Source organism: Oryctolagus cuniculus, chromosome 20, assembly GCF_051225735.1.
Source record: "Oryctolagus cuniculus isolate XC-2025 breed Fujian yellow rabbit chromosome 20, ASM5122573v1, whole genome shotgun sequence".
Taxonomy (NCBI): domain Eukaryota; kingdom Metazoa; phylum Chordata; class Mammalia; order Lagomorpha; family Leporidae; genus Oryctolagus; species Oryctolagus cuniculus.
Window position 1 is genome coordinate 20,644,214 of NC_142886.1, and position 23,975 is coordinate 20,668,188.

Here is a 23,975-nt window from a genome sequence, read left to right on the forward strand (position 1 = left end):
TAGTTTTCCCGTTAATTTGCAAAGCACAACTCATTAAGTACAGAGGTCCTACATGAGGAGTAAAGCACAGTGACTCCCATTGTTGATTTAACAATTGACACTCTTATTTATGATGTCAGTAATCACCCAAGGCTTTTGTCATGAGCTGCCAAGGCTATGGAAGCCTGTTGAGTTCACAAACTCCGACCTTATTTAGACAAGGCCATAATCAAAGTGGAAGTTCTCTCCTCACTTCAGAGAATGGTACCTACTTTTTGGATGACCCCTTCTTTCTGCCGGGATTTCACTCACGGAGATCTTTCATTGAGTTCATTTTCTGCTTCCCTTTCTTGGCTTTCCATGCCTGCAAAACTCTCATGGGCTTTCAAAAAAACTTTTATTTAATAAATGTAGATTTCCAAAGTACAGCTTTTGGATTATAGTGGCTTCCCCTCCCTCCCATAACTTCCCTCCCACTCGCACCCCTCCCATCTCCCACTGCTTCTCCAATTCCATTCACTTCAAGATTCATTTTCAATTATCTTTATATACAGAATATCAATTCAGTCTATATTAACAAAAGATTTCGACAGTTTGCCCCCACACAGAAACACAAAGTGTAAAGTACTGTTTAAATACTAGTTATAGCATTAATTCACATTGTACAACACATTAAGGACAGAGCTCCTACATGGGGAGTAAGTGCACAGTGACTCCTGTTGTTGACTTAACAATTGGCACTCTTGTTTATGGTGTCAGTAATCACCCGAGGCTCTTGTCTTGAGTTGCCAAGGCTATGGAAGCCTTTTGAGTTTGCCAACTCTGATCTTATTTAGATTTCAGTAGTTCATGTGTTTGTTTTTGATTACTTCTAAGTATTCTTATCATCAATTTTTGAGTTCCATTTCTTACATTTATTCTATCTCATCATCTTCATAATCTTGTATTGAAGTGTCATGTCCTTTTGGGAGCATCATGTTGTCTTCTTTATTCTTGTTTCTTGGGTGTTGCATTTGGTGTTTGGCATTTGTGGAGATACTCATTGGTTTCTTCTGCTTTTTTCCACTATGGTGGCTTTTTTCATGGTATATGACTCTGTAGGTGAATGGATGTCTGCTTTTGGTGAATCTCTAGAGGTTGTGGTAGGTGTGGCCAGAGAACTCTGTTCAGTTCTTCAGGGTTAAGGGTGTGCCAAAGCTGACACACCCAGGTTTGGCATGGTGAATCTCTCTTTTTTTATTCAGAAGGGAAGCAATTCCGCTCAGCTGAGCTCTTCTCCTTGATGGCGATCAGTGCATGAGCGCTAGCCCCAGTGGGTATAATATTTGTCTGCTCTGTCTCAAGGGCCACACAAAGGATCTGTGCAGTCTTCAATGTAAGTTCAGATTCCCCTGCAAAGTCTCTCACCAGGTAGCCAGGGCCGCCTGCGCTTGTGGCATCTGCCATCAAGTCTACTCAAAAGCTCAGCCACACCATGCATTCTCCCACACACCCTCAGGTTTTGTTTTTCACAGTCTCGGTTCAGAAACTCCACAGGTTCACTGGGTCTTAGTCTCCTCTTATTATTCCCCAGCAGCATCCGTTTTCTCCACTCGGCTGATTGCCGGGCACAGACACGAGGTGGCACAGCAGTTACGTAGGTCCTGAATGGTGCCTGCTCCATCGGCTCGTATGCCTTTATAAGGTGATTGGAGGGAGAGAATCGTGTCCATACTGTCCCTTTTATTTTTTCTCTCCTCTAGTTAGGCTGGTGTACTTTCCCCCATGGGGCTTCAAGCATCGTTCCCTCTAGGCTCTTCCTGCCACTATTCTGCCAGTGTCTCGGGCTACTGCCGTTTCATCTCACCTCACTTTCCATCGCTGCTGCGGAGGTTCTCGCCAGCTGGGGTCCTGAGCTTTGGGCGCCCTTGCCCTCCAAGTAGGTCCTCTGTGTCCCTCTAATTACGGAAGAGTTTCCTCTGCTGTTTTATCCCCAACTCTTCCCTGAGACTACACTATCTCCACTTTTACTAAAGTACCTTCTCCTGGACTAGATCAGTAAGCTCCCTCCCTATTCTGCCATGTTGGAACTCCCCTAATTCCAGTTTCCCTCTGGTGTCACTAGGGACTGTCAGGGAGATGAGGTGTTAACAGGGGGCAGAGTTCTCATGCAGGAGATGGCATCTGCGATCTCCACGTGCAGATGCAGACTGTACCCTGGCCATTATTTCCTCTTTGCAAGGTGGAGCATGCCCTACCTTCAAATCATCCTGGGGATTCATGGATCTGAAGTCCACAGCCAGTCACTACGTGTCTGGAGCTCCACTCAGCGAACCAACCTCAGCAGAGGCCACAGGGGAAAGGGCCTTCATCACTATTTTTTTAAAAAAGATTTATTTATTTACTTGAAAGTCAGGATTACACAGAGAGAAAAGAATGGCAGTGAAACAGGTCTTCTATCCACTGGTTCACTCCCCAGTTGGCTGCAAGGGCCAGAGCTGTACCAATCCGAAGCCAGGAACCAGGAGCTTCTTTTGGGTCTCCCACGTGGGTGCAGGGGCCCAAGGACCTGGACCATCTTCTGCTGCTTTCCCAGGCCACAGCAGAGAGCTGGATTGGAAGTGGAGCAGCTGGGACCCGAACTGGTGTCCATATGGGATGCTGACACCACAGGCTTCGGGTTTACCTGCTAAAAAACAATGCTGTGCCCCCCCCATTACTATTGTACTGGAGTCTAAGTCTCCCTTTAAATCCCTTAACCTTTCTTTTAAATAGCCAGGTGCCCAGTAATTAGATGAATATTTGTTTATAATAGTTACTGCTTCCTGTTGAATTGTTTGATCCTTTAATCATAATATAGTGTCCTTCTTTGTCTCTTTTAACAGCTTTTGTGTTAAAGTCTATTTTGTCTGATATTAAGATGGATACACCAGCTGTTTTTTTTCTGTTGGCATGGAATATCTTTTTCCATCCTTTCATTTCAGTCTGCATGCATCTTTGTTGGTGAGATGTATTTCTTGTAGGCAGCAAATAGATGGGTTTTGTTTTTAAATCCGTTCATCCCGTCTGTGTCTTTTAACTGGAGAGTTGAGGCCATTTACATTCAAGGTGACTATTGATAAGTAATGACTTCACCCAGCCATTTTTCTAAAAATATTCCTTTTTTTATTACTTTGAATTTCCTGTGATCTTTTATTGTGCAACTTTCTTCCTTTACCTTCTTTTATATTGATGACAATGTTTCTGTGTTTCTGTGTGCAACACATCCTTAAGCAACTTCTGTAGGCCTGGACAGTTGATGAAAATTCTTTTACTTTCTGTTTGTATGAAGGTATTTATTACTCCTTCATTCATAAATGAGAGATGTGGTGGAATGAGAAGGCCATGCCAAGATGGCCGTTGTCAAAGAAGCATCAATTACTCAGGAATGGCTTTGGAAACCATATGGCAATTGAACCTGCTTGGCAACAGGCTGTGATTGGATGGCTTCAGAAACCACATGGCAACAGAGCCTGCCTGGCAATAGTCTGTGATTGGTTAGGGCATAAACAGACCCTTGACCAGATTGGCTGCCTCAGCTATATAAGCTGCTGTACCAACTGAAATAAACGAGTCTGCGGGCCACTTGCCTCTGGCCTGCTTTCACCTGACTCCCAGTGTCTTTGTGGTGACTCCATGCCTCTTGCCCCCACAGCGCTCCTCCTCTCAGAATGTATCCACAGCAACAGAGAGATTTGCAGGGTATAATATTCTGGATGACAGTTTTTCTCTGAAGACTTGGACTATATCTCTTCATTCTTTCCTTTCCCGTAGGATTTCTGATAAGTCCACTGTGAGTCTCATTGAAGATCCTCTGAAGGTAACCTGGAGTTTCTCTTGTACACATTTTAGAATCTTTTCTTTATGTTTTACTGTGGTGAGTTTGATTACAATGTGTTTTGGAAAGGATCTTTTCCGGTCATGTCTTTTCAGAGTTCTATGTGCTTCCTATTCTTGGATTTCCCTTTCTTTCTCCAAAATAGGTAAGTTTTCTGTTATTATTTCACTTAAAAGGCCTTCTAATCCTTTCTCTCTTTCCATGCCTTCACAAACTCCAAGAATTTTTATTTTTACTTTTTAAAAGTTTTATTTTTGAATACAAGTTTCATGTATTTAATATATACAGATTTAGGAATAGTGATACTTTTGACCCTACCCTCTCTTTCAATCATGCTCCATCACTTCATCCTCTTCCCTCTCCTAGTCCTACTCTTAATTTTTGCAAAGATCTATTTTCAGTTTGCATTAATCTTACACTAAGTAGAGAGTTCAACAGATAATATAAAGAAAAAACACTCTTCCTCAACAGTATAGACAAGAGATTTAAAAAATCATCAAATTTCAAAATGTTGATTTCACTCCCATACATTACATTTTAGGTACTCTATCAGTTACCCTAGATCAGTGAAAGCATATGATATCAGTCTTTTTTGGACTGGCTTACTTCACTAAGTATAATGCATCAATTTTACATCCAGTTACATCCATTTTGTTGCAAAAGACAGGATTTCATTTTCTAACTGCTGAGTAGTACTCTGTAGCACATAGATGTCATGATTTGTTTATCCCATCATCAGCTGATGGAAATCTGAGTTGATTCCATATCTTAGCTATTATAAATTGAGCTTCTAGAAATACAGGGGGTTTAGATAATTCATTCATATGCTGATTTCTGCTTGGGTAAATTCCAATGAGTGGGATGGCTCGGTCATATGGTGGGTCTATATGCAGATTTGTATGTATCTGCATGTACCTCCCATCTGCAAACACCTGGTCTGCAGGTACTCCCTGATACAGCTCAACTGAATAAAACCTAGAAACCTTTTACTCAATTTGATGCATGTGTATACAAAGCTTTACTTCCAGAAGAGTAAAATTTCATGAGATTTAAACAATTTGCAATATGCACACACACACACACATACACACATACACACACATTGTTTTATATAGTTTGGTGCTCGTGTGAGGGTAGCTGTGGGTAAACACGCAAAGTCTGATTTGGGTTCAATGATAGCATGTATTAAAGAACCCCATTTCCCTTGGATGGTGAGGTTAAGTCTTCCTCTTGATTCTTTTTTCCTGTTCTTATTTCTGATTTTTGTTATACCATAAATGTTGCAGGAATTGATTTTTAAAGTAAGCTTTATCAGAGTAAAGTTAGTATTTTTCTTTTGTTCTTAATACATGCTTGTGTCGCTCCCCCTCTTCGTGGAGGAATGACACTAAACCCTGCCTAGGCTTCCTATCCGAGTCACGGCACCATTACGTCGCTCCCCCTCTTCATGGAGGAACGACACAGGACCCTGCACTGTTCTTTCGTCTGCTCGGCCCTCCCCGGGTTTGCTGCTGGTTCTTCCCAGGTTGGCTACCGACCCTTCCACCTCCGTGGAAGGGCGGTTCCCCCTGCCACTTTCCCCACTTCCGCGGGGGAGCGGCACACCGCCGGCCGGGTCTCTCGGGGGCTGCACAGGTGTTCCTTCAGATAGATGTTCCTGGTGCATGTTGTCTCTCTCCTCCTTTATAGTCCTCTTCCACCAATCCCAACTCTGCTACCCACACACCGAGTACGCTGCTCTCCTCCAATCAGGAGCAGGTCCTACAGTTTATTGGTTGAACTGGAGGCAGCTGTGTAGAAGCTGTTTTCTCCTCTCCCAGCGTCATACTGTGGGAGAGCAGATGCATAGAATAAGTCTTAATTCCAGTAACTTAGTCTAGTCCGAGTTGCTCCCCACAGTTTGGATGAGCTGAGAAATTGGTCAATTTTCTAAAGGCAAGTGGGACAGGGGGGACATAAGCATGGATGAATGGGTAAGCAAAGCAAAGCAAAGTGAATAGTACTTGCTGCTGTAAGGAGGAGAAGAGCACGATCCTGGGGGACCAACTGAGAGATTGAACACACCATGATCCCTGGGTGTCTTCCCTCCCCCCACAAGTGGAGCTGCAGTGGGCGGAGAGCAGCCATCTTGTTTGTTTACATTTGGGAGTGAAAGAGGGTGGGCTCTGATTTTGCCCCCTGAACGTGAACTTCAGTGGCAGGGACCACCCCACCTGAGGAACAAGAACCAAAATGACTCCCCACTCCTCACACAGGGGGCACAGTGACGGGGGCCTGAGCAAAGGAGGCCCAGGCGCTCTTGGGAGAACAAAGGAACAGGGAGACTGGCCCCAGGGGTTGGGACTTAGTACCTCAAAGCCCAGGTACCAGCCTGCTGAGGTACCTGCCTCCCTCAGTTACCAGAAATAAACAAGCTCTAGAAGGTGGAGCTGCCTGCTTACACTGGCAATTGGCACAGACCCATAGCAGCCCATAGCAGAGGGAAATCAACTTAAAAAGTAAAACAAACAGAAACCAAACAGAAATGCCAAAGAACAAAGGAAAATCCTGAATAAGAATATGGAAGAACCAATGAACTCGCCAATGGAGCAGGCTAAACCATCCATAATAGAGGCTGAAGAAGAAGAATTTGAAGTCATGCCAGAAAAAGAATTCAGAAAATTAATAATCAGATTACTTAGCAGCAATGAGAAACAGATTCATGATCTGAACAAAAAGCACGCCCAAAGGTTAGAGATCCTAAAGAGAAGCCAGAATGAAATACTGGAAATGAAAAACTCAATTGACCAAATAAAAAATACCATGGAATCCCTCAGAAATTGAACAGATGAAATAGAAGAGCAAATATCAGAACTCAAAGACAAACGTCCAAAAAGCATACAGTCAGATCAAACATAGGAAGAAGAAATTAAAAAATTAAAACACATGGTTGGAGACTTACAAGATTCAATCAAGCATTATAACGTCCGGATATTGGGGGTCCTTGAGAGTGTGGAGAGAACGGATTAGAATGCATTTTCAATGAAATAATATCAGAAAACTTCCAACATAGGCAGGTTGAAAGAAAGAAACAAAGTCAACAAATACACAGGAGTCCGAACAAATTTGACCAGAAAAGGAATTCACCACGACATACTTTGACAACACTCAGCTCAGTGAAACAAAAGAACAAATGCTAAAATGTTCCAGAGAGAAACAACAAATCACATTCAGAGGTAATTCAATCAGACTCATCCCGGACTTCTCATTGCAAACCCTACAGGCAATGAGACAATGGCATGGTATACTCCAAGTTTTAAAAGATAAAGGATGCCTACTGAGAATAATGTACCCTGCAAAGTTGTCATTTATAAGTTAAGGGGTAATAAAGATTTTCCATGACAAACAGAAACTGAAAGAATTTGTATCTTCGCATCCAGCCCTACAACACTGGCTCAAGGTCATGCTGCACACTGAAATAAAAAGTCAAGAAATTCACTACAAAAGAAGACAAATGTAGAAAATGACCCAACTAAAATACAAACAAATACCAAAATACATAAACAGCTCTTCTAAAGGAAACATGATAGGAAAAAGACAGTATTTAACAATAGTCACACTGAATGTAAATGGCCTCAACTTACAGTCAAAAGACACAGTCTACCTGAATGGATTAACAAAGAAAATCCATCTATCTGTTGTCTTCAGGAATCACATCCCATAAGCAAAGATGCATGGAAACTGAAATTGAAAAGATGGAAAAAGATATTCCAAGCTAACAGAACAAAAAAGGCTGGTGTGGTCAACTGAATATCAGACAAAATAGACTTTAACACAAAAGCTATTAAAAAAAGACAAAGAAGGACATTATATAATAGCTAAAGGATCAATCAAACACAAAGGCATTATTATTATAAATGTATATGCACCTAATTACAGGACGCCTGGCTATTTGAAAGAATTACTAAAGGATTTAAAGGGAGATATAGACTCAAATACAATAGTAACAGGGGGACTTCAACACCCCACTTTCACCAATGATCAACCAGACAGAAAACCAACAAGGAAACAACAGAGCTAATTGATGCTATAAACCAAATAGACATAGCAGATATCTACAGAGCCTTCCACCACACAGCCACAGAGTACACATATTTCACACCGGTACATGGAACTTACTCTAGGATTGACCATATGCTAGGCCATAAAGAAACCTCAGCAAATTCAAAAAAATTCAAATTATACCATGCATCTACTCCGACCACAATGCAATGAAACTGAAAATCAACAACTCAAGAATCTCATAGGCAAACGCAAGGAGAATGAACATCATGATTCTGAATGAATGGACTGTCATAGAAGTTCAAAAGAGAAATCAAAAAATTTCAGAAACAAACGAAAATGACAATACAACTTATCAAATATTGTGGGATACAGCAAAAGCAGTGCTAAGAGGAAAGTTTATAGCAATTGGTGCCTACATCAGGAAACTGGAAAGGTACCAAATAAATGACCTCTCTATGCACCTCAATGATCTAGAAAAACAGCAGCAAATCAAACCCAAATCTTGCAGAAGAAAAGAAATACTAATATTTGGAAGAAATAAACAGAATTGAAACAAAAAAAAACAATAAAAAAGATCAGCAAATCCAAGAGCTGGGTCTTTGAAAAAATAAATAAAATAGACACACCTTTGGCACAACCAACCAAAAAAATGGAGACAGAAGACTCAAATCAGTAAAATTAAATGTCTAATGGAAATGTAACAACAGACACAACAGAAATAAAAAAGAACCATCAGATACAACTACAAAGAGCTATATGACATAAACTGGGAAACTAAGAAGAAATGGATAGATTCGTGGACACATACAACCTTCTGAAACTCAGCCATGAAGACATAGAAAACCCAAACAGACCCATAATCATGAAAGAAATTGAATCTATCATAAACACACTACTGAAAAAGAAGAGCCCAGGACTGGACGGCTTCACCGCTGAATTCTACCATACATTTAAAGAACAACTAATCCAAGTACTTCTCAAATTATTCACAAAATCAAAAGGGAGGGAATCCTCCCAAAATCTTTCTATGAAGCCAATATCATCTTAATTCCTACACCCGCAAAAGATGCAACAAAGAAAACTATAGGCCTATCTCCCTGATAAACATAGATGCAAAAATACTCAGTAAAATCCTAGCCAACAGAATCTAACTACACATCAGAAAGATCATTCACCCAGACCAAGTGGGATTTATCCCTCGTATGCAATGATGGTTCAACATTCGAAAATCTATCAGTGTGATACATCAATTGACAAATTGAGAAACAAAAATCATGTGATTATCCCAGTACACGCAGAGAAAGCATTTGACAAAGTACAACACCCTTTCATGATGAAAAATCTAAGTAAATTGGGTTTAGAAGGAACATTCCTCAACACAATTAAGGCAATTTATGACAAACCAATGACCAGCATTACATTAAATGGGGAAAAGTTGGAGGCATTTCCATTGAAAACTGGCACCAGACAGGGGTGCCCACTCTCACCATTGCTATTCAATATAGTCCTAGACGTTTTAGCTAGAGCCATCAGGCAAGAAAAAGAAATTAAAGGGATACAAATGGGAAAGGAGGAAGTCAAACTATCCATTTTTGGAGATGACATGATTCTATATATAGGGGATCCAAAATATTCCTCTACGAGGTTGTTAGAATTCATAGCAGAGTTTGGTAAAGTAGCAGGATACAAATTCAATGCACAGAAATCAACAGCCTTTGTATACACACACAATGCTGTGGCCGAGGAAGAACTTCTAAAATCGATCCCATTCACAATAGCCACAAAACCAATCAAGTACCTTGGAATAAATTTAACCAAGAATGTCAAAGATCTCTATGAGGAAAATTACAAAATATTAAAGAAAGAAATAGAAGAAGACACACAAAAAAGGAAAAATCTGCCATGTTCATGGATTGGAAGAATTAATATCATCAAAATCTCCATTCTTCCAAAAGCAATTTACAGATTCAAGGTCATACCAATCAAAATACCAAAGACATTCTTCACAGACCTAGAAAAAATGATGCTGAAATTCATATGGAGGAACAGCAGACCACGAATAGCTAACGCAATCCTATACAATAAAAACAAAACTGCAGCCGGCGACGCGGCTCACTAGGCTACTTCTGCCTTGTGGTGCTGGCACACCGGGTTCTAGTCCCGGTCAGGGCGCCGGATTCTGTCCCGGTTGCCCCTCTTCCAGGCCAGTTCTCTGCTGTGGCCAGGGAGTGCAGTGGAGGATGGCCCAAGTGCTTGGGCCCTGCACCCCATGGGAGACCAAGAGAAGCACCTGGCTCCTGATATCGGATCAGCGCGGTGCGCTGGCCTCAGCGCACCGGCTGAGGCGGCCATTGGAGGGTGAACCAACGGCAAAAGGAAGACCTTTCTCTCTGTCTCTCTCTCTCACTGTCCACTCTGCCTGTCAAAAAAAAAAAAACAGAAGGCATCACAATTCCAGGCTTCAAGACATACTACAGGGTCATTATAATCATATTTATATATATTATAATCATAATTATATATATATCATATATATATAATTATAAACAGCCTGGTACTGGTACAAAAACAGATGGATAGACCAATGGAACAGGATAGAAACACCAGAATTCAATCCAAACATCTATGACCAACTCATATTCGACAAAGGAACTAAAACCAACCCCTGGAGCAGGACAGCCTCTTCAACAAATGATGCTGGGAAAACTGGATTTCCACATGTCGAAGTATGAGACAAGACCCCTGTCTTACAGCGTATATAAAAATGCACTCAACATGGATTAAAGATCTAAATCTATGCCACGACACCATCAAATTAATCAAGAGCATAGGGGAAACCCTTCAAGACATTGGAACAGGCAAAGAATTCCTGGAAAAGACCCCAGAGGCTTGGGTAATCAAAGCCAAAATGAACCATTGGGATTACCTCAAATTGAGAAGTTTCTTTACAGCAAAATGTACAGTCAGGAAACTGAAGAGGCAACCCACAGAATGGGAGAAATTATTTGCAAACTACACAACTGACAAAGGATTAACAACCAGAATCTATAAAGTGATGAAGAAACTCCACAGCAACAGTACAAACAACCCAATAAAAAGATGGGCCAAGGACCTTAACAGACATTTTCAAAAGAGGAAATCCAAATGGCCAACAGACACATGAAAAAATGCTCAGGATCTCTAGCCATCAGGGAAATGCAAATCAAAACCACAATGAGGTTTCACCTCACCCCAGTTAGAGTGGCCCTCATACAGAAATCAACAAATAACAAATGCTGGAGAGATGTGGGGGAAAGGACACCCTAACCCACTGTAGGTGGAAATGTAAACTGGTAAAACCACTGTGGAAAACAGTATGCAGATACCTAAAAACTGGAATATAGACCTACCATATGACCCAGCCATTTCACTACTGGGAGTTTACCCAAGGGAAATGAAATCAGTAAACAAAAGAACTATCAGCACCTCCATGTTTATTGCGACTCAATTCATAATAACTAAGACATGGAAGCAACCTAAATGTCCATTAACCGTAGACTGGATAAAGAAATGGTGGGATACGTACACTATGGAATACTACAGAGAAGTAAAAAAGGATGAAATCTGGGCCTTTGCAAAAAATGGAGCAAGCTGGCAACCCTCATACTTAGTGAAATAACCCAGTCCCAAAGAGACAAACACCATATGTTCTCCCTGATTTGGGAGAATTTACAGCGCAGCTAAAACGAAAGCTATAGAAGCAAAATAGTCACTTTCAGATCTGATGTCCTCAAGAATCCTTGACCTGATTGTCGAGAGACAGTTAACTACTGTTACTTTTTACTGTGTATATGCTTTGGGGTTTGTTCTTTCGTTTTTTTTCCTCTGTTTTCTTTCTCTCTCTCTCTCATCTCTCTACCTCACACTATATGGTGAACTCTCTATGTAACACCGCGTTAACTATGTGTATTTTAAAGCAATTGGAAAAAGATCCCAGTTAAAAACAAGTGAGGGAAAAAGAGAAGGAGGAGGTAGTCTAAAACAAACAGTGTAGTTCTGCAAACAGGCATATAGACTTACCTATGAGGGAACAGCCTAGGAACTAATCATGGGGCTCCAAACCCGTATGAATCAGTGGTATAAACACTATCTTCACTGTTACAGTGATCATATTAAATGTTAAAGGCAACAGATAGACCAGTCTAAGTTTGAAAGGGACGACATAAATAACATCAAGTACCTGGTGAAAATAATAGAATTAAAAAGGAAGGAAGGACCAACATAGGAAGCAGTCCACACAGCAGACTCCTAGAATTACTTTCACAGTAAATAACACTCTGACCTAGGAATCAACCCATAAGGCTTCCTGGTTGGGCTGAATGGCCTACAAGAGCATCTCAGGCAATGAAAGACAAGACTTTTTGGGAAAAAAATTCCTACATGGAGTATCTCTGTGAAACCTCAGAGGAAAGGAAGCTTCATCAAAGGAGACACTCTTCTCTGAAAGAAGAACATCCTCTTTGCTTATGGCCATGTCCAAATTCCAATGCAGTCTATGGTTACAAAAGACCTCCATAGCCCTGGCAGCCCACGACAAGAGCCTCAGATTATCACTGATGTCATTAAAAAAGCATGTTAATTGTTAAAGGAACAACAGTAGTCAATGTTCACTTGCTCTCCAGGTAGGTTCTCTGTCCCTATGGAATTGCAATATGAAAATCGACTGCAAATTCTCTCCCCAAACTGTACTCTGTATGTTGTGTGTAGGCGTGGGGGCAAATTGTTGAAATCTATGATTAGCGTAGAGTTGGACCTCTATATATAAAGTCATCTTAACAACGATTCATAATGAAGGAGATGGGAGACGGAATGGGAGGCGGGATGAGAGTGGAGTGGGGGGCATGGAGGAAAGAACCACTGTATTCCTAAAGTTGTATCTATGTAAAAATGCATTCATTAAATATAAATAGAGAATAGCATAGTTGGTTGCAAAAGCAAGTTTTAAGTTCCTAAATTGTATAGGCATTACTTGCTTTCTTTTAATTATCATATAACTCTGGAAAAGTACATTTCTTTTAAAAAAATGATTTATTTATTTATTTATTTATTCTAAAGTGAGAGTAACACGGAGAAAGAAGCGGAAGCAGGGAGTTGGTTCACTCCCCAACTGGCCCCAGTTACTGGAGCTGTGCTGATCTAAAACCAGGAGGCAGGAGCTTCTTCTGGGTATCTCACATGGGTACAGGGGTCCAAGCACTTGGCCATCTTCTACTGCTTTACCAGGCCACAGCAGAACACTGGATTGGAAATGGAGCAGCCAAGACTTGAAGCGGTGCCCACATAGGATGCCAGCACTGCACGCTGCGGCTTTCCCACTATGCCATAGCACCACTCCCTGGAAAAGTTACATGTCTTTTCAAAATTTAAAGTGATCCTTCACACTCTAAAGATTAATTTTATATGGTTACATAAATTAAAGTCAGTAGAAAACTTTTGAAATTTAAGCTGCCTATGGCAGAAATACTTATTTCACCATGCTTCTATTTCACTTACAAATGTTTCTTATGTTAATTTTTACCAGTAACAGTAAAATGGAGAAATAACAACAGGCTAGTTTATAACCAATTAGAAAAAATGTGTTAATGGTGTTACTACAAGTGCATTCTAAAAATGAATAGACTGCTGCAAGTGCATCAAAAAAAACCTTAGAAATTGAATTTTAAGAACTGTTTCCCTTCTTACTAAATCCAAGGGGTTTTGCCCTACCTGTAGAGGTGAACGACCATGATCATAGGGAAAATTTCAAGGAAATTATACATTAACTCTTTAATTTTAATGCGATTTTATTTCAAGATACAAACTCAGAATTGCTAAAAGACATTGGGATTGCTAGTGTTTGTTCATCATTGCTCCCAGTAAGTTCTTTTCTACTTGTGTGGACTCCTGGCAATATTTACAAAGATTCATCACTTTCATATTCATCTTCCAATACTTTCTTTTCTATATATCGTTTTGCTGTTGTAAGGGCACCAATGATGCCTGCAACCACAAAAAGGATGCCACGAATTATAATTAAAATTACTTCATAGCTGACTATACCACGGATATTGGGTTTAATACCAACTTCTTTGTCAGGTAGGGGGCCACTATCTACACTACCACCCTGTCCCTTTTGTTCACAATTTGGTGGTTTCCATCCACGCAAACAGTGACAGTTTTTGTTGTTGTTACACACTCCATTGTAATTGCATGTCTTCACATCACAGTCAAAATTCATGTCTGCATGAAAAGTACAATTCTGGTTCAAACAGAAGCTTCCTGGACCACATGTTGCACCGTCGACGACAAGCCCTATTTGTGGCACTTCTGACCCATGATGTATTTCATATCCAAAGCATTCTTCTTGTTTAACACCCTGCACTAATATGCGTCTAAATGTAGTGTGCAGTCCTCCACCAGGTATTTCCTTGATTGTTCCACAGTGCAGCATTCCACATAAAACATCATCTTGTTCACATTTAAAAGGTACTCTTCCAGGTCGTTGCTGCCTAATCCCACAGTTTCCAAATCGATCACCAATAATATTCAATTTTTCATAACATGCTTTTGGGCCATCACCTACTTCGTATCCAAAAAGGGCTTGGCATTGCATATCACGGTCACTGCAGTTTCCTCTTACACAAACGGCTAGCGGTGAACATGGGGTTCCATCCTGGATGTAAAAGTCTTTTGGGCAGTTTTCTGTTTTCCCATCACAATACTCTGGCAGATCACAAATCCCACGAATATCTCTGCAAATCACTCCAGGGGCAGATAATTTGCACTTCTCGTTGCAGCAAGGAGTATGGTCACAATCACTGCCAAGGGTGAGGGCACAATTAGTACCACAACACTTATTTTCAGTACATTCTTTAAAGGAGCCACAGTCACATTCCTCCTGCTGATTTCTTATCTTGTCTCCACAACGAGGAGCTATGTAAGGAAAATTATTATATGGAACATTTGGACTACTCAAGCAAGGATCCCAGAAAACAACACGATGATACACACCGTGATAAGAGCAATTGCTCAGCATATCCTGAAGACCAGGCACAGGAGCCATGACACAAGTGCTTCTTCGGAAACATCGGCAACCTGCAGAATCATGATTCAAGCCCATGTTGTGACCTAATGCGTGAGCTGCAATGCTCGCAGCCACAAATATGTGATACCGTGATACATAGACAAAAAATGCACCCCAGTTAGGATTGCATATACCTCCTTGGCTGGCATAATAATTATGCCCTGCAATTGCATGACCGGTGTAAAGCACAGAAGTAGAATGTGAAAAATATGGATAAACGTCCGCTAATTTCCACAAACCAAAATCAGTTACAGCACTTGACGGATGAGGTCTTTGTGTTACCTCCATTTGATCTTCTCCAGTCCATATGCACAACATACGTATGGCAGCATTTAGGGATGCTGGCCGATAAATGGAATGCAGGATATTGTTCATAATGACCACATTCTCTATTATCTGGGTCTGATTTCTGTTTGTAAAGTATAAAGAGGAAGAAACTGTGTAGTGTAGTCTCAAGACTTTATAATGTACCTGCCACATATAAACAGGACCGGCTCTTGGAGTTTCGGCATAATTTTCCTCTTCTGAGGCTTGATATGTGTCTTTCCCTCCAATTTGACAGTGCTTGGCCTCCTCTTCTCTTTCCTCTGACACAAGCAGGGAAATCACATGCTCAAATTTCAAAGAAGCCTCCAGTGGTTTGATTTCGTAAGTGAAGTCATCCACTTGCAGCATGCCACGCAGACCTCCGTTGCAGGTGTCCATTGTGGCCATGGACCCAGGAACCCCTTCCAGGTAGCTGTAGTAGTAACAGTCTCGGGGGACAAATGGGTAGTCTTCCTGCATAGCGCCCTGGTCGTCATTGGTAATAACAGGAAAATTTCTGGGCAACAAGCTCTTCTTGAGCTTCATGTGGAGCACGTGTCTTCGGCCATGGACGCGCATGCTGTAGGATAGCTGGGCTGGTGCCTGAAGTCTTCCCGTCCTGTGGGGCACCTTCCTTGGGATGACAATTTCAGAAGAAGTGAAGCGCCATCCTGGTGGGGCATGGGAGCAGCTGGCAGGGAAGAGGAGTGTCCAGAGCACTTGCAGCCAGAGAGCTCCTGTTAGTTGTGCCTGGGTGCAGGCAGGCCCCATGAAGAAGGGAGCCAGTGGCCAACGCAAATGCAGTCAAGTGGGAGTAGGGAAGACCATCCCTTGAACATCAGCTTTCCCACCAGGGCAGTGATTAGGTGACCAGAGTGTGGCTACAGGTGAGAGGTGAAGGGTAAATGTTGGTCTATTACACAACAATTGTGTGACACTCACTAGATTCTGAGCTGGGGACCCTTAGGGCAGAGGTCTTATGGAAGAGACAAAATGTGAGGGCCACATGGGGCTGAAGCTAAAGTTCTAAAGAGACAATATGTGGAGGAAAAAAATTGGTTGGAGTAATTTTCAGACAGTTACTGATTTTTTCTTTTATTTAAGATTTATTTAATTTATTGTAATGAGTTACGTTGATTGGGAGAGACACAGAGAGAGGTCTTCCATCCGCTGGTTCACTCTCCAGATGGCCTCAACAACCGGAGTTGCGCCAATCTGAAGCCAGGAGCTCCTTCCAGGTTTCCCATGTGGGGGAAGGGGCCCAAACTTCAGGCATCTTCTATTGTTTTCCCAGGCCATAGAAGAGAGCTGGATCAGAGTAGCAGCTGGGACTAGGACCAGTGCCCATATGGAATGGTGGTGCTCAGACCAGGGCTTGAACCCACTCGCCATAGCACCTGCCACTTATTTTTTTCTTAAAACATTGTAGCAAGGGATAAATTTATGATTAAAAGTAGTAGTGAGGGGGCTGGCGCTGTGGCACAGTAGGTTAATCCTCTGCCTGCAGTGCTGGCATCCCATATGCCCGGCGGTTCTCATCCCAGGTGTTCCTCTTGCATTCGAGCTCTCTGCTATGCCATGGGAAAGCAGTGGAAGCTGGCTCAAGTCCTTGGGTCCCTGCACCCGTGTGGGAGACTGGAAGAGGCTGCTGGCTCCTGGCTTCGGATTGGTGTAGCTCCAGCTATTGTGGCCTTTCTGGGAGTGAACCAGTGGATGGAAGACCTTTCTCTCTGTCTCTCCCTCTCACTGTCTGTAACGCTACCTCTCACATAAATAAATAAAATCTTTAGATATATAAATAAAATGAGTAGTGAGCAGAGTACAATCTTCTTATAGAAATTCTGGGAAATAATTTAAAACCTATATAAATTAAAACAGGGTGATGGTGATAGATGGAATGAATCAATGTACAGATGTCATGTTTGAATAAAATTAGGATTACTGTATTTCATTTCCTATCAAGCTACACCTATGTGATTCTGTGATTTGGCAATTCAGTTCTAGGAATTTAACAATGTAAGTTGATGATTGTTCTAGAATTATTTTGAAGTTAATTCCACAAGCTGGAGACAAACGATCGGTATGTAATAGGCAGATGGATAAATGAATTGCTATCTTTATCCAGTGGACCAATCCTCTGTTAATAACTTGAACTGCTGTTTGATTTGAGGACATGAATTAATCTCACAGATATCATGATATGTATACATTTATATATAAATAGAATGTTATTCAGCTATAAAAAGAATGGTGTTACACCATTTGCATCAAAATGGATACAACTCCAAGGTTATCAGTGACCATGATTAGCACACAGTGGGTATAACTCCCATCCAAAACCATATGAAGGATCTGTCACAAAACCATATGAAGGATCTGTGTGGAACTCAGTGTGAGCCGGGAACCCTCTGCAAGAAGCCACAGCAGTCAGTCGGAGAGCTCTGAGCCTCTAGCACCAGACACAGTGATTGTCCAGATAGCCAGCTACACTGTGCACCCTTTTGTGCAGTCACAGAATTCTCACTGTCACAGCACACTAGGCCCCCATAATTAGGGAGTGTTGAGTATCCACTTGGCCCCGCAGGCCTGCCCCGTCCACGGAGAGTAGAGACATTCCCAGGGCCATCTGCCTGTGTGCATTCCATGTTGGCAGTTTGAGCCCTGGAGCCCATGATATGCTGAGAGGGTGGCGGTAACAGAATCCTATGTGGGTGCCCATCCCACTGTCAACCCTCCCAGCCAGACTCAAAGTCAGTGGACATAGGACAGCATTTTTCCCTCTGGCAAAATCCTCAGGTCACATGCACACACTAGAGTCACTACTGCTTCTACTGGAATTGAAAAGTCACCTTTCCCCACCAGTTGCCACACCCCTGTGGGAGAATATGGAGAAAGAAATGTGAGTGGTAGGGGGTGGTCTGGCAGATGGTCCTCAGTAGAGAAGGTGCATGAAAACTGTATGTGGAATCTGAATTCATCTGGGAGTGACACAGAATTATCCTTGTGCAACAGACCCTGCAGACATTCACTTTCAAGTTGACCCAAGAAGGGTCTCAGAACTCTCAGGGATATAGGTGTTGTGGGTTTTTTTTTTTTGAACCAGCATCAAAATCCTCTGTTTCTCTTTCTCTTCTATTTGTCTCCATTTCTTTCATTTGCTATAGATCACACAAATTCCCTGACTATCTAGAAAATTGAAAAAGTCTGAATATGAGTCCCTGGAGATACTGTATTCTTCTAATTGTGTCTCCAAGGAAGAGGCAGGAAAACAGATTACTCTCTTCCTCAAGTGTTGGTTAAGGTGAAAACTGCTCCTCGTGTTGAAAGAACAAGGAGAGTCACTGTACCCTTTTGGTCTTGAAGTAACCTTGATCCTGGTTCACTTGTGATATCATCTGGTCTGCAGGTATTCAGGCAGGCCCCATGAGGAAGGGAACCAGGGGCCAACACAAATGCAGTCAAGTGGGAGCAGGGAAGACCATCCCTTGAACATCAGCTTTCCCACCAGAGTGTGGCTACAGGTGAGAGGTGAAGGGGAAATGTTGGTCTATTACACAACAATTGTGTGACACTCAGAAGATTCTGTCCTCCGTGAGCTGGGGACCCTTAGGGCAGAGGTCCCATGGAAGAAACAAAAAGTGGGGGCATCCTGGGCTGAAAATAAAAGGTTCAAAAGGAAGTCATCAGTGGAAGAAAAATAAATGGGTTGATGTCATTATAAGACAGTTATTAATGTTAGTTTTTAAAACACACAATACAACTTTAGGAATATAGTGATACTTTTCACTATTTCCACCTTCCCACCCCCACTCCCAGCCCACCATCCACCTTCTCCCTCTCCCATTCCCAGCCCCGTTCTCCATTAAGATTCATTTTCAATTAACTTTATACACAGAAAACCAACTCTATACTAAAAGATTTCAACAATTTGCACATACACACACAAAGACAGAAAGCTGTTTGAGAACAAGTCTTATAGTTCATTCTCATAATACAACTCATTAAGGCAAAGGTCCTGCCTGGGAAGTAAGTGCACAGTAACTCCTGTTGTCTATTTAACAATTAACACTCTTATGTATGATGTCAGTGATCACCCGAGGCGCTTGACATGAGCTGCCAAGCCTTTTGAATCCACAGTTTCCAACAGAATTTAGACTAAGCCATAAGCAAATTGGAAGTTCTCTTCTCCATCAGGAGAAAAATACATCCTTCTTTGATGCCACTTATTTCTACTGGGGTCTCACTAAAAAAGATCCTTCATGTAGAACACTTTTGCCACAGTGTCTTGCATTCCATGACTGAAATGCTCTAATGGGATTTTCAGCCAGAACAGGAAGCCTTAAAGGTTGATTCTGGGGTCAAGTGCTACTTAAAGCGATTGTCACTCTATGAGTCTACTGTGTGGGCTTCTTCCCATGTTAGAACGTTCTCTTCTTTTTAATTCTATTATTATTACCAGACACTTGATCTTATTTATATGATCTCTTTAGCACTGAATCTTATCTATATGATCACTTTCACGCTTAATATGGTCACTTTAACACTTACAATGGCATTTTGAACATCAGCCTAATGGGATTTCGGGTCCCATGGCAAGTATTTAAACCGTACACTTTGAAGTGAATCTGTAGGAATGTATGCAGAACTACACAGCTTTACAGTTACAAACTTCCACATCTGTCCCGTATTCTCTTTTTTTTTTTTTTACTGAGATCCATTTTCAATTGACTTTATACACATATGATTAAGTCTATGTTAAGTAAAGAGTTCAACAACTAGTATGGAAGAAAGGAAAAACTGTTCCTCTGGTGAGCGGAGCCCCACCTACTGCAGCCCAGCTCACTGCTTAATGGTGGATGGAGTGGGCTCAGTTTTCAATAGAAAGGACTTTTTCTTGTTGTGCAGCCTGAATGGTGGGGAAGAAATTCTTCTGAAATGTTTTGGTCCACGTTCCTGGATGGGGGTGTGGTGAGGTGGCCGCCGCAATTAAGGGAGTGTATGGGAGGCTAAGGCAGCAATCCCTTGCTTATGTTCGAAAAAGTAAACAACCATAATGGCTTCTCCCAGCTGGCTGCAGGTCTGGGTGGGGCGAGTTGGGGGAGAGATGTGGGCAGGGGGGGTCTAACCTCTCTATTCATTCCTCTATACCTTCTCTTTTTCCTGTGTGAAAACTGAAAAGCAATTTGCCAAGCTCTTGCTCCCACTGCTATTTGCAGCTCCATGAACCCATGATTTCCTATCTCACCAGGTCTGCTAGGGGCTGGCTGTGACCTCCCCAATCTGATTGTTTGCTGCTTCCCTTTCTTATACTCTTTCAGCCTGGACCTGCCCAGGCTCTGTTGCTGTCCTGGGCTTCCCATTGCGAATTTCCTATGGCTCTATCTACAGAGTGTATCTTTCCCCATTTATCTATCTATTTAGCCCTGCAGGACTTTGATTGTCCTGTTGCAATACAGCCATCTTGGGTTCCTCTGGGTGCTTTTTTAAAAAGATTTATTTATTTATTTAAACGTCAGAGTTACACAGAGAGAGGAGAGGCAGAGAGAGAGAGAGAGAGAGAGAGAGAGAGGTCTTCCAACCGCTGTTTCACTCCCCAGTTGCCCACAATGGCCAGAGCTGCGCCAATCTGAAGCCAGGAATCAGGAGCTTCTTCTGGGTCTCCCATACGGGTGCAGGGGCCCAAGGACTTGGGTCATCTTCCACTGCTTTCCCAGGCCATAGCAGAGAGCTGGATTGGAAGAGGAGCTGCTGGGACTGGAACTGGTGCCCATATAGGATGCTGGTACTTCAGGCTGGAGCATTAACATGCTGCAACATTGTGCCGGCTTTGGGATGCTGGTTTAAAATCAAGATTCACCAGCCTCTATCCTCAAATTTTGGTATTTTAACTTATGCTAAGAATAAGGATACATCAAAAAGTTGAGCCAGGGAAGGCCCCAGATAAGATAGTACATAAACTGCTGTAGCATCTAAATGTTGTCAGGAGGACTGTTTGCAGACTCAGTAATGGACCCCAAAATGAATTAGATTTGAGTAATCTTGTGTATGAATGTACCTTTACTTTTTCATTAATACCATTTAAAATTTTCATTTACTGAATTTATTTGAAGGGCAGATAGACAGAAACAGACACAGAGAGGGACAGGGAGCTCCCATCTTCTGACTCCCTCCCCAGATGTCCCCAGTGAACAGGGATGGATCAGGCTAATGTTGGGAGCCAGGAACTCAATCCACGGCATTTGAGCTGTCACCTGTATCAACTGCAGCCTCACATTTTTCAAGGGAAATAGCACATGGGAAGCGGGATACACAGCAGACTCATAGAAGGGCAGATGTCCTAAACAGCACTCTGGCCTCAGAATCAGCCCTTAAGGCATTCGGATCTGGCTGAAGAGCCCATGAGAGTATTTTAGGCATGGAAAGCCAAGACAGTCTGGCAAAAAAAAAAACAAAAAAAACACTAAATGAAAGATCTCTGTGAGTGAGATCCCAGTGGAAAGAATGGGCCATCAAAGAAGGCTGTACCTTTCTCTGAAGGGATGAGAGAACTTCCATTTTGACTAAGACCTTGCCTAAATAAGATCGGAGTTGGTGAACTCAAAAGGCTTTCATAGCCTTAGTACCCATGACAAGAGCCTAGGGTGATTACTGATGCCATAAACAAGAGTGTCAATTGTTAAGTCAACAACAGGAGTCACTGTGCACTTACTCCCCATATAGGATCTCTGTCCTTAATGTTGATCTTCTGTATATAAAGATAATTGAAAATGAATCTTGATGTGAATGGAATGGGAGAGGGAGCGGGAGATGGGAGGGTTGCGGGTGGGAAGGAAGTATGGGGGTGGGGGGAAGCCACTGTATTCCGTAAACTGTACTTTGGAAATTTATATTTATTAAATAAAAGTTAAAAAAAAGAAATAGTAAGACATTCTCATTCAAAGGTACAAAAGAAATTGAGAGCACCTGTCTATCAAGGATTCCAGACAACAGGCTTATCAAAGAAAGTTTGTAAATCTACTGGCTGGAATAAGGTCAAAGAACTAAAGGCAAACATGGACAAAGAGCTAAAAGAATCAAGAAAATAGCATATTGAGAAAACAAGCATATCAACAAGCAGAATTGTAAAAAGCAAATAAATTCTGGATCTGAATACCTAATGGCTAAAATTAGAAATGCACTAGTGTTATTCAACAGCAGATTTAGTCAGTCATAAAAGGTCAGGATACTTGAAAACAAAATTATTGAAAGTGTATTCTCCAGCTGTTGTGGCCATTTGGAGATGAACCAACGATGGAAGACCTTTCTTTCTCTCTCCCTCTCTCTATGTATAACTCTGCCTCTTAAATAAATAAGTCTAAAAATTAATTAAAAATTAGAGGTGGTCACAAGAACCAAAATTACAATAGTGGCTTTTATATTTGCCCACGTATTGTGGAGGGATTTCTTCAAAAGCTTATGGAAGAAACCAGTATGTAAAAAAAGCTATGCATGGACTTCAAAAGCAGCTTCTGGAGAATCCAGAATCACCACTAACCTGGAAGACCGGCAGCAGCAAGCTGGGCCGGGACACTGGATCGCCGGCCACCCCATGGGCCTTCTTACTGAATTACATCACCGGCTTTCCTGGTTCTTCAGCTGGGCATGGAGATGATAAGACTTGACCTCCATAACTGTAGGAAACTCTTCTGGACCAAGTGGCCATGAATCGGAGGACTTACTGGGAGAACAAGGTCACCCACCGCACGGAAGCCGAGCTGCTGGGACCAAGCCGCGGGACCGAGCCGCGGAAGCCCCAGGATCTGCGCGCCAGTGCTCGAAGGGGAGTGCGTGCCACACAGACAACAGCAGGCAGGCTTGGGACGTCCAGGGCTCCGAGTCCACACATCAGCGCTGGAAGGGGAGCGGACCTGCGTGGAGAGCGTGGGAGCCCACAGTTCGGGACACCAGCGGCAGACTCAACACACCAGCGCTGGAACGCGAGGTGAGCCGAACCTCAATAGCCCGAGACACCGGCAGGCAAGCGGAGAGAGGAGACTAGAGGGAATGACCCCCGGGGAGGGGGGGAACTTCACCAGGCTAGCTGGAAGAGAGAGAGAGAGAAAAAAAAAAAGGTGACTGGTACGGACACGGGTTTCTCTCTCTCCGCTCACCTCTCAAGGGCGAGCAAGACAAAGAGCAGGCGCCATCTTGGACATACGTCATAAGCAGAGCGACCTCAGGTCTGCACCGGCCCTCAGCCTAGCAGAAAAACCTGACTCTGGGCGGGGCGAATTAACAGGAGATTAGGACCTAGTAAATTTGTGGTGCTACTGAACTGAGACTGTGAAAAAAGAGACGGTGGGGGAGAGAACTCACGGAATTCACGTGAGCACTCTCCAGAGACGCTACAATTCCGTAACTTTGGCAACCCAGTGGGAGACTGAAGGAGACTTTGAGCCCACTCTGAGGACCGAACAGATTCCCTGTGTGGCCCTTGGGAAAGAGCTTCCGATCTCTGGCTCCTGTGGGTATATCATTTGCCTGCTAACTACCTCCAACTTCGTTCAACTGTGCAGAATAACTTCCCTTTTGAATCAAAAAAAAAGAAAGAGAGAAAGAGAGAGAGGTTTACCACGCCTAACCTGGGAGTGTCACCTTTAGCACACCAAACAGAGCTCTCAGGCCACACCCATCTCAAGCCCTAAGGCT

At 42.5% G+C, this 23,975-nt stretch overlaps 1 protein-coding gene and 1 long non-coding RNA gene across 2 annotated transcripts in view; one reads left to right on the forward strand and one right to left on the reverse strand.

Moving 5' to 3' along the window:
* The window catches only part of LOC103345158 (uncharacterized), a 143,719-nt gene that overhangs the window by 102,577 nt on the left and 17,167 nt on the right, over positions 1-23,975 (forward strand). The window lies entirely within an intron of this gene.
* Positions 13,687-16,156, reverse strand: LOC100344773 (disintegrin and metalloproteinase domain-containing protein 20). The gene has a single exon (XM_008248550.5). The coding sequence runs from the start codon at positions 16,056-16,058 to the stop codon at positions 13,812-13,814; it is 2,247 nt and encodes a 748-aa protein (XP_008246772.4). The 5' UTR covers positions 16,059-16,156; the 3' UTR covers positions 13,687-13,811.

What these genes read in the sequence shown, in the direction of transcription:
- LOC100344773 (XM_008248550.5), bottom strand. Translation starts at nt 16,058, where the DNA reads ATGGGGCCTGCCTGCACCCAGGCACAACTAACAGGAGCTCTCTGGCTG.